We start from the raw sequence: 12,201 nt of genomic DNA on the forward strand, positions 1-12,201 counted from the left end.
ATTAAAAAAATATTCTCATTATTACTATATATCGACCATGTAATTCAAAGATTACTGTTTAAGAGAAATGCAGAGCCCCAGCAACATCTGTGGTCAGAGGCAGATGCTCGAGATAAAGAAAATTCAGGCCCCTGTTTTATTACAAGTTTGCAGAGCAGCTGCTAAGCCTCATCTCAACAGCTGAAATACCCTTTATACTGCTTAAAAATCCAGGAAGCACATAAGCATCTCAAACTCCCTCCCTGCCACTAATTCATTCGCCCCTCTTGCTTGGACATACCAAATTCACCCATGCTCTGAACATACTGGTCTCATCGAGCACCAAAGATCTCTTGGAGTCATGGGAAAACTATTATACCCTTTGTTTTTTTCCAATCAGTATCTAAGAAAACTTAAGAGCCATGTGCAAAGTATCATCTAAGAACAGTCCCTTGAAAAAATGCCTGCTAATAACAGGAGGTACAGAGACACCATAAATACTGTCTTCAAACACGCCTGAACTCCAGAGACACCACGCAATCCACAATGTTAATGTCCTTCCACACAACTGTTAACACCGGAAATTAGTATTTGAAAAGTAGAGATGCTTGCTTTTTAATACTGAATGTATACTCCACTCATCATAACATACCAAGACACATTAAAATCAAGCAGGTTTTTTCTATATTGATATGACAAAATATATACAAATAACTTTCAGTCTATTTACAGCAGAATAAGTATGAATTCATGCAATACCACTCTCTAGGTTTTCTGTTAAAAAAAAAAAAGGAAAAAAGTAGGTTTTATTATTTCTAACTCATTATGCAATTTTGAATAATTACATTAGACTCTGTTTTTCCAAAATCTTTTTGGAAACTATTGATTTCTGAAACTCCACCCAACAACCTCTGCCTAGAGGGCTTCTATCTTCTTGAGCAAGACTTGAGATCTGTGTTTAAAGCACTTCAGACCTGAATGCTCGAACAGCCACAGAAACCACTGAGGACTGATTCTGAAGCACCTTAGGGCCACAAGATCCTTTGCAAGGCTGGCATTTAAACTCCATGAGAGTATGCACTACTGCAAACCACCTGTAGAGTTTTGAGTAGACGGTAACACTATAGTGTAAACTAGATAGCTCTCGGGACTCTGTAACCAAGTCCTCTTCCATATATGTCTCTTGACTGGTATCTGGAAGACATCATCTAAAGCGATCAGTATACACAATGGTCAATTGACTCCAGACAATTGAACTTCTCTCCCAGTCAGGACACTTAAGTTTTGTGAAAGTAATGGAGAGAAATGTTAAAACCAGCAGGGTCAACAGGCATGATGTGTATGATACAAGAGCAGGTAGGAAGACGCTATTTCTCTTGGGATATCTGAGAGTCAGAAGTACCAGATGCCTAACACCTGATGGCAATATTTGGCTAGCTCAAGTTACTGCCAAAACACTACCCACATTCTCTGTCCTCCCGCTTTGATATCACAGAGGTAACACTTGGTTCTAAATTTTTGCTACATCCACAAATTTAGGATGAGAATAGCATAAAGAAGTAATTTAAGGGATGAAGTAAAAAAAAGAACAAACAAGATAAAGGTCAGTCTACTACAGAAGACAAAAAACCTTCAAAAACTTGCAAAATATGACAAAATAGGCTGTTTGTAAGGAACTCCTGCAATCTATCTAATCACAACCTTTGCTGTCCTATATCCACCTATTAACCTCCAACATAAGCCTCTGCATGTGTTAAGTAGAACTGGACATTCCTGAAGGAAAACAAGCATAAAACACCATTCATTTTTTTGTCAATGGCTACAAGACAGACACAAGCTGTATCTGGCACCATAAGCAGGATGAAGTACTTCAGTACTTCCTTCAGAAACAAAATCTAATTTTGGCTCTTTTACAATTTGTTACAGTACAGCTATGGCAAGAGAAATAAATTCTCCTTCTAAGTTACTTTAGGAATTAGTTCACTTAAAAGCAAAAAAGGTACCGCTTTCATTCAAAATTCGTCTCCTCTTCTTGCATACTTTTAGTATATTTAGCACCATTTCTCCTACTTCATTTGGCATATAAATTTTTTAGCCGTTATGTTTTTAATAAAATTGATAACTGGGAAATTTCTGCATAAAAATAATTTAAAATTATTCCTCAGGGTTTAAACATAGAGCTGTCGCTATGCATGATAACTGTTCCATGTTTAGTGAGTTACAACCATTCTGTCAAGAATGGGAAATGCATTTTGCTCACAAAAGCCAAAGGCATTGTCAAACCTGCAGCAATCTACAGACCAGTAGGAAAAAAATGCCAGCAAACTAACTGTTACTAGATAATGGTCCCATTTATCATTCTTAAATTCCATCTTTAATTAAAAATGGGATATTCTCTTACATAAATAAAAAATAGCAGATTACTCCTCCTCATTTTTGTAATTCTTCCATATATAACATGCATATTATATGCACTCAAAAGTTTCTTCTTATTATTGATTCCAAGAAGATTTTTCCATATGCCAGAAAGACACACATCATCATCATATGCAGAATACGTTATGTTAAAAAATATTATCACTCTTAAATAAAACAGAAGTTAACAAAACTCATAGGAATACTACTTAGCTACAACAACGAATAAAGTTGAAAAATTTTCTACTAGTTTGCTTCTAATACTTTTCACTTATTTTTTAATTCATTTGATAAATCATTAGTTTAAACAATTTAAGTGGTTATTTCAGGTAAGAATACTGTGAGAGAATCAGTAGGCTCACTCCAGATACAACTTTCCTTATTGTAATTTTTATAAACAATACTGTTAACAGGTATAAATCCTTTCAGTAATTCTTCTGTAAAAAGAAAAATCACATATTTGCTTTTGATGTTGTGTCCACTGCTGTTTCTTTCTTTCTTCAAGTTGCTATTAGATAGAAATATAAGCTCCAGCATGTAATAAGTAAACTGGAAATTAAGAGAGCTAAAACGAAAAATTATGAAAAAGTTGGCAAGGTTATAAACATAAACAATGAAAAAAAAAAAGTGCTCTGAAACGTAAAGCATTCTTTAAAATGACTGTGTCCACTGGACCATCAGAGTATATGTGCAGGAGGAAGGGAGGAAAAGACAGGGACAAAGGACAAAGGCAAGAAAGAGAAAATACTGTCCAAGGAAGTAAGGAGATTGCAAAAATCTTCATTACAGAATCAACAACAACAACAGAAAAAGCTTTTCAGTTGCTTTGCATTTGTCAAAGATATTCAAATGAATAAACATAATTTACATAGATTCTCAGTATTTTTTTGAAGGGTGGGTAATTAATCATCATAATGATTCAAAGCATACCAGTAACAGGTATCATTCCCAAGATACTTGGGCTGAGTAGTGTAAGAGAGAAGAGGAGGAGGAAATAAATTGATCAAAGTGCTCTTCGGGGGAGTCAGAAGTCCATCTTAAAATAAACACATTCCATTGCACCATAATTTGACATACAGACTGCAATCAAACTATAGCCTAGGTATATATTTCATGTTTAGGGAATGACATCGTAATCCACAAAATGAAGTATTTTATGGGTCAATTTAGATTAATATTTCAGTTTGATACAGAACAGTGTTTAGGAAGCAATCACCCATTTTACAACCACCCTCACCTAGTCTGCCTCAGCTCACACCAGTGTGGTCTCCAAGATTACGAACTGGATCCCTTCACAGGAAATACTTGTGAAATACACCAGGAGGTGATGCTCCTGGAGAGCATTTAATGGACTCCAGCCTCATTTTATGGACATTCAGTCCTTAAGAACCAGTGGGCACCCTGTCTGAAGCAAAACCCTGTGAAATCACACACTGTATGGACATTGGACCAGCAGCCCTACTTCACTCTACCACCTCTCCACAACCCCATCAAGTTGTGCTACCCGTTAAGAAGTATCACCTGCCAACATGGTCACATGCACATTATAGATCTGTATACAGCTGTAATCCCTGATAAGATAAAACTAGAAAACACCTTTGGGCAGTTGAACTTCCAAACTTCCAGACTGAACCACCTGAAGACATCAGAGAAAGCCCCTACCCAGTGCTCATGGCAGCTGTAGTCAATAGAAGCAAGGTGAGCAGTTATGGTGCCAGTGGACATGAAAACAGCTGAGTAGCGTGCCAAGCTCTTGGGTACCGGCACTCAGGATGAACTAGGTAACTAAATGTCAGTAGGTAACTGAATCCTTGGTCAGTAGTAGACTGGCAACTGACATGAACGCAGCTGTCTGACCCACCAAGACTTCCAAACTCCAATGTATTTGGGTCAGATTAATGCTTGCAAAAAATAAAACAATAAAAATTGGAAAACACACTTAAGGTCGGCCTCCCAAAAATGTTTTCCTAAAAACAGTTTGCATAATATAAAATTTTTCACCGTGTATCAATTCACAAACCCCAGCCAAGCTGTACATATTCATAAAGCATGCTAGTTATTTAAACACTGGAATACGAAGCTATAAATCCAAATCATGTGCAAACCATGTATCTGACAAAATTTGTATTATTTATTTCTTAGGTTAAACAAAAGAATAGATTAGGGAAAAAAGTGGCACAGCAAAAAAAAAATTCAAATTTTTCTCTTTATTAGACGCAAACCAAAAGCTTTGTTTCTTTCCCTCTGGAAAATCAAATTAGTATTATGGACTAGAATGACAATGAATTGTAGAAAGTATCATGCTCTTTATAATATAGTACTGTATATGTTTTTTATTTGAAAATAGAAATGTAATCCATAACTAATCTAGAAATATATACACAGCAACAATTTAAAAGGACAGATAAAATCATCATTAAAATCCTAAGTATAGAAATACTGAGTCATAATGCACAATTTCATTACATTTTACTGCCAGCAATGTAAATATCAATTCTCCAGGTGATTCATAAAAATCATTTTAGAAAGAAAAATAAGGATTTTACCCAGCATTTGAGAACATAAAGGAAAAAACATGCTAGGGTTTGAAACAACAGACTGTTCTTCCCTTGTCTCATCAGAGTATTTTTCTGGAATTTCGGCAAATTTTTTACACATCAAACAGACAACTGCCATTTTGCATTAGCACTTTCTAGAGATCACCCAGCAGTCCCAACCAGTGTCCTTCCCAGTCCTGCACCTCTCTGTGCATCATGTCCAGCATTCCCATCTTATTTCTGCCAAATTTGAGATCATATATATATATATATATTTCCACTGACTTCAAAGAAAGCAGCCTGCATTTATATTAATCTAAAGCCTCTTTTAACTATCCAAATTGTGAAATTGCATAATAATAGGACTGTATTTAAAATAAAAAAATTAATTAAAAAAAACCAAAAAAAACATGTTGGACAAATTAAACAACCAAAGTTTTTGAAGGGAAGAGTGCATGTGGGGGTTTCCACACAAAAAAAACGTAAAGAAAACCTGTCACTTTCAAAATTAATAGCTACCATCTGCCAGCATTTTATCTGAGGCAAAGTTGATTAATGTGAAGTGAATGTTTAAGATCACATTGCTGTCTGCCTGAATAAATTTCAGGTAGTTTACTGAGGAAATTATTTTTCCTATTCCTTAAAAGCTTTTTTTGTTGTTGATATTGGATTTCCTCCTCTTCTTCCCCCCCCCCCCCCCCCCAAGTTTTTACACAGCCAGAACTAAGAATAAAAAGACTTGTTCTTAAATTACAGCACCAAAAACTGTTTCTGGCCTCTCTGTAGTGAAGTACTGAAGTACAAGATAATTAATCTGCCTGACAAAGGAGATCCCACCTCCTTCACCAGCTTCATGAAAATCTTCAGGCAGCTCCTTCTCTGTCATACTGAAAAGTAAATTTTAGCCGTGCAACTGTAAGAGAAAAACCGCACCAGTACTGTTATCCTCAATAGGAAGTTACTTTGCCCTTAGACCTTACTTAATTTTTTACCAGATTACTTCATTTCTTTAATTGGATTAATTTACCAACTACTTAATTGTTTACATTTATTTACACCATCTTCCTAATTAAAAAAAAAAAAAAAAAAAATCAGCTTTTTTCTTTTGTTAACTTTCACAAAGCATTGGTTTACAGTACGGCTCATTCTCGAACACATTCGATAATAGGCTCTTCTTCAGAAGTTCACTTTGAATGATAACATTTTCAGAAGTTCCTAGAACAGATTTTGGGCAATATTAATCAAAATCACAAAACCTGGTTTTACATATGCAATTCCACATTATGTACTGTCAGCATCAGATGACCTCTCATCAGCAAGAGTGTCTCAGGAGAACACAAGGCTTTAGGGAGACCAGAGAGCAGACTGCCAGTATTTTAAGGGAGCCTACAAGAAACCTGGAGAGGGACTTTTTACAAGGGCATGTAGGTATAGGAAAACAGGAAATGCTTTTCAACTGACAGAGGGTATATTTAGATTAGATATTAGGATCAAGTTCTTCACCCAGAGTGTGGCAAGGCACTGGAAGAGGTTGCCCAGAGAAGCTGTGGCGGCCTCATCCCTGGAGTGTTCAAGGCCAGGCTGGATGGCACGTGGAGCAAGCTGATCTAGTGGAAGGCGTCCCTGCCCATGGCAGGGGGTTGGAACTCAGTGATCTTTAAGGTCACTTCCAAACCAAACCATTCTATGATTCTGTGTCACACCTATTACTCAGGCTGGGAGATACTCTATTACCCAGGACTACAGAAGTGGAGGGCATTATCAGGGTAAGGGGTGGAGCTTCATGCCATTCCATATGGACACATACTTGCTTTGCTTACATGAACAATCAGACCAAAATACGCAGTCTTAGTAGTCTATACCATAAACAAGATTCAAGTTTAATTCATCTATATATAGAAGGAAAGACCATAAAAAAGGGGTGGGGAAAAAAAAACGTCAGGTGAACTTTTTTGTTTGCTTAATTTGCAGGTACATGGTTATTTTTAACTACTGTACTACTCACACATCTATTTATTTATTTCTTACCTGAGTGTTATTATGGTCAAATGCTGGGAAGGTCTCTAATGCAGGGAAAATTACTGCACTTCCTACAATGATTATATAAAGATGCACTTCCAGCATTTGACATAAAGGTACAAAAAGACAGAAAGGTTCCCAGCACAAACAGGCATCTATGTATTATCCATCTTTAATGCAACGGATGAAATTTGCCTTGCCTTGCTTCAATTCACATCTTTATTCAGACATCTTCTCCAGGATATATTACTGTCAGGGTTGTGGGTTTTTCTTAAATATCTAGAAAACAGTAAGCACTCCAGCTTCTGGATGCTCACACATGCAAGCTGTGTTATGTTTTCAGTGTGACTGAACTACTCACTGGAATAAAATTTACGGGACGTATATTTTAAAGAGTACATTCAGGCGACACCGATCCACCAGGTAGTAAAGAATTCACTCTATAATAACATGTTTTCTTCTTACAGAACAGAATGAAAGCATCAGATCTGAAACAATCCTAAATCTAGTAGTCTTCACAGGTTATTTAAATAAAAAATAATAATAAAAATCCCACAAACAAAAACAAAACACACATACTAAAAAAAAAAAAGACAGAAAACCCACACACAAACCAAGACATTTACATAATATACTGTTGGAATATGCTATATATTGCTATATATTGCTGAAGCACACACCCCCAGGCTGGGTTGGGTTTGTTGGGTTTTTTTCAGAGCTCTATTAATTAAAAACAATGATTTGTTTTCTCTTTTGTAAAATGTAAAAAGCATAGAGTTTGTCTTTAAAATATAGTTGTCAAATATCAGGGGGTATATATATGCTAACATTTACCCTAGGGGTATTTCAGGGCTAGAGTCTGTTACAAATAAAATCTTCATTCATATGAACAGCTACCTGGGGGGCAATACTGATTGTTACACATAATATTCTCATATATATATATTTAAAATAATCTAGCAGTGCTATTAAAACAAACTGGAAGCTACACTGTATTTAGTCTCTCTGCTTTGCTGATATGTCTCATAGTACTAACTTTTTTGAGTTTGAATTACTTACTGTAGAGTACAGCCCCTAAAATATAAAATACTTTCATCTAGTGTGTCATAACTGATCTATTATTTGAAATGTTAGAGGTTGTTCATAGTAATAAAGAATTACAGAAAAAAAAAAAGCAACCGTTTCCCCCATTAAATTTTGCAATGCTATTTTCAAATTTGAGAAGTTCCATTGAATTAAGAAGAAAAAAAAAAAGGGGGGGTAAAAAAAATATTTTTTGTTACATGTTTTCTGGAATTACTGAACACTCACTGTGTGCTTCGGAAAACAACTTTAGACACGATCAGACATCTATATTTATCAAAAATTTTAAGCTGTCTGAAGCAAACTGGGAGACAAAGCAGACAATGCAGCAGCTCTGCAGACTGCCAGCAGCCTGAGGAGGTCACATCTCCCTCCTGGACCTTCCTAATTTACTGAATGAAAATGATAATATTCCATTAACTGCTAGCAAAACTGCATGATTGTTGAAAAACTTATTTAGAGAAAGCACTGTAATTCTGCCCTTTTTCAGCACATTCCAAACACTGATTTGGCAACTGCCACCCCCAAGGATGAAAATCCTTGGACTAATACAATATCCAGACAGAAACCTCCTTTCCAATTAAGGAAAAATCATGTGAGTCTCTGCATAGCAATTAAGAAAGCGCTCAAAAATGCTCAGCTCTGTGACTGCTGTACCTCAATATATTACACCATTTCAAGTTTACTAGACAAGTAAGCTGCCTTTAAAAACTCTCCCTATGGCCTTCCAAGTTGGAGGACTTGCTGCATGCCTGATCTTCCCCATTCATCAGGGCTCCTGTCCTTCTTTGAGGAGATGAATAAAGACGTAAGCTGGTTTAACAACAGACTGCACAATGAATACATGAAAACGGAAATTCAACAATTTTACAGAGAAACACACAGCACAGCCTTTGTGATGGGGAACTCATACAAATCTATGCAGCACCGCAGATAAAATACTAAGTGTCTGATGCCTTCCATAATTGTTACATGTATTCCCCTTAAAGGGCGAGGACATTTCCCTGAGACAATTCTGGATAGATCCCCATATTCTTGCATGGGAACATCATCTTATTGCACACCAAAATATCAGCCACACGGTTCACAAAAGTAACATCAGATGCACTGTTCGTTACTAATTCAGCTTTAATTCTTGTTCAAGAGAGTACATGTCTATTCTCCAATAAAAATATTTGCAAGTTCCTCACATAAACTCCGTAGTCACTGCAGAGTACCTGAATTTAATATCTATGATCCTGCCTTCATACTCTGCTTCAAAAGCACTATTTAAGACTGTCCCTTAACTCACTGATCATCATCTGACAACTAAACAAACCTGTTTCTTTCCCATTACCAGTTTATATGTATAAAAGAACAGATCTTTTAAGACTTATATATACTACTGCTGTACAGATGTATAGCAGTATCAGACTTACTAGCATCAATATTACTTCTCTACATACCAGCATTTTGAAATAAAGTACTGTTTGAAAATAAAAATTTAGTAATGCAGCTCTGTTACCAAGTGTTTGCCCTCAAAATATTTGTGTCCTTTCTGTATTATTAAATGCACAAACAGAAACAAGCTATTTATGAAACGTCCCATTTATGAAAATCACATGTAAAAGAAAATTTTTATCCTACAAATAATGTAAATATTATAAATAATGCATATTTGATATTTCCCACGACCTCACAAGAAGGCTGAAATATTTAAATGCATTATTCAGAACACACTCCTACCAGTTAACAACGATTTTGTCTTAGCAAACTACTACCTGGGAAGCACATCTTCAGTGGTTACTAGCAAGCTAGAAATAAAAGAATCAATGTTAATTTTAATCAATATTGTTTCTAATAGGAGATAGTAGTCAGTCTTACAAGGCTGCAGTCTGCTGCACTTTAATAAAATACTGGAAACATTCAATTACAAAACAAACATTAAAAATGTGCAAGTAAAGTAGAAGGTACCTCTAATCAGTTTTCCTCTTATCAGCCATATCAGCCCTTGTTCCTAAAATTTTATCCTGCCTGTGAGCACAAGGTACATACTCTTTTTTAGACATCGCATCTTAGTCAACTTTGACTATTTGATTCTGTCTGATCAAACCCTAAACAGCAACAGCAAAGAAAAAGCTTTCCTCTCTTTAAGATGCTCTATTGGTTAGATCAGATTTACTTGCTGTCAGTAAAGGTTATATTTGCACATAAGTCTATGACAGATTGCAAGTTTATTAACTTCAAATGAGTTTCCAGGCTGCTGGGTTGAGGTATTTTTGCTGGATTTTGGGGGTTTTTCGTGGGTTCTTGATTGTTTTTTTTTTGTCATCATTCCTTCCCCCTTCCCCCAAGATGTGGGTTAATTGACAAACTGGAGTTAAGTTATCTTAGGTCAATGTAACTATAAGTTAAACTAATGAAGTGTATGTCTATGAGAGATGTCTGATTACTTTAATACAGTTAGTGCTGGACAGCTTGGGCTGCTGACCTTGAAGGAACACAGATAACATTGTGATGCGTTGGAGGATGTGGTTGCGATACAAGACAAATTTACATAACAGTTTGTCATATACACTCCTCCAAAACAAAACTGTTGCAAAAGGAAAGCAACAGGAAACCAACGCTGAATGCCTCACAGAAGACAAAGCAGGGAAAATTAAATATAACATTTCGCTTGGGAGGGTAGCTTATTTTAAATGCAAGCCAGAAACAGGAACAGAAAAGGTGCACATTTATATAGTATGCATTCCAAACTGGATTAGACATTATGTTGGGTCACAATGTTCAAATGAAGCCCTCTACAGCACAAGATCTACTCTTGAAAAATCATATTCCTCTCCAGCCAACTATGCCTGCTTGCTCCTGGTAACAAATACCAGACCCAGTTCTGACTTGCAACTAGTTAGCACAGCATTGAGGTGTGCTCAGGGTCCTGCTGAAGTTTCATTCTGTTGCTGAAAAGCAGCTGCTTGTGCTAAAACAGCTCTGTGAAGGAATTGGCTCTCTCCATGAAAGTGCACAGTCAACGAAGTGCTCGTTTACCGTGCATGCTGTGATGCTCTGCTGCATGCCCTGAGTGGAGCACACGCTGCACCACACGATATGTCACTGCTCAAGACAATCATCTTACCACATCTCAAATGATGAGGCAGGACAAGTAAAATTGCTGGGTTTAAAGACAGCTTGGTTCTGGAGTGACTGATTCTCACTGCATGATTGCTATCTCTTGACCTAAATAGTCTGTTTTTATCAGTCCAGGTTCTAGCTGATAGAAATTTGCCACTTACATACATGCATAATTGACATCCACAGTTGCTGGAATATTATAGAACCATACCATCATTAAGATAAACCTGCTCCCTTAATCCTCCAGGTCAGCCTGAGTGATACACACTGAAATCAGACTGCTAATAGATCGGAGGGCAAGTGAGAAAGCATGCAGTGTTCACATCCATGCCACCTTTCAACCAAATCTGTGAAGCAGAGTTTAAATCTTTCAGTATTCACAGTTTAAAACTTTCAGTTTTACTGAATTCACTTGATAATTTTAAAATAAGATGTACACGTATACACAAAAAGGTATCAATGCACTTTGACTTAGAGACTCTGAAGGGCTACCAATGCATTACAGAATGGTCTAAGAAACTTTAAAAAACGGCAGTAATTTCCCAATTATACCCCAAGAAAAAAATGCAAGAACAAAACCTTGTGTTGTCCACTTCAAGTCACCATTTGCTTGCACATATTCACCTGCATGCACACAACTGAAGATTCAACCCAAAAGAGTTGGCTGAAGGCCTCTCTAATTTGAGTTTAGAAAATATCAAATTCCTGGGTTACCTGTAATTAGGACTTATTGGCACGGTTTGCATGAAATAGAGAGCAGCAGTTCGTGCTCTCCAGTGCCACTTCTTGGCAGGGAGTGTACAGAGGACACAGTCTTCTTGTAGCTCCTCCTGGAGAAGATCCATCAGCTGTTTGTGGGAACCACCATAAAAGGCTTCAATTAGAAGAACACACATTTTCTAAGTGCTTCCAAACCGTCTGGATTCTGAAAATTACAATAGAGAAATATTTTTTTTTTAACTAAAAGATTTATATTGAAAAGAAAAAAAACAGAAATATACTGCAAGGCCTTACAGTGTCTTCATTTTTGATGTAAAATTGATTCTTCATATTAATAAGT

The 12,201-nt window shown here is 36.4% G+C and overlaps 1 protein-coding gene across 14 annotated transcripts in view; it reads right to left on the reverse strand.

Moving 5' to 3' along the window:
• GTDC1 (glycosyltransferase like domain containing 1) overlaps positions 1-12,201 on the reverse strand; it is a 321,331-nt gene that overhangs the window by 252,783 nt on the left and 56,347 nt on the right. For all 14 annotated transcript variants that reach the window (XR_009741800.1, XR_009741801.1, XM_061445084.1 and 11 more), the window contains exon 2: positions 11,856-12,066. Coding sequence is in view for 12 of the 14 variants with exons in the window: in XM_061445084.1 (XP_061301068.1) it covers positions 11,856-12,037 (182 nt within the window). In the remaining 2 variants the exon portion in view is untranslated. The remainder of the gene's footprint in view (positions 1-11,855; positions 12,067-12,201) is intronic.

The sequence above is a fragment of the Pezoporus flaviventris genome, unplaced genomic scaffold (assembly GCF_033815535.1).
Source record: "Pezoporus flaviventris isolate CSIRO_AGI_PZ_B2104156 unplaced genomic scaffold, CSIRO_AGI_Pfla_v1 ptg000001l, whole genome shotgun sequence".
NCBI classification, from domain to species: domain Eukaryota; kingdom Metazoa; phylum Chordata; class Aves; order Psittaciformes; family Psittacidae; genus Pezoporus; species Pezoporus flaviventris.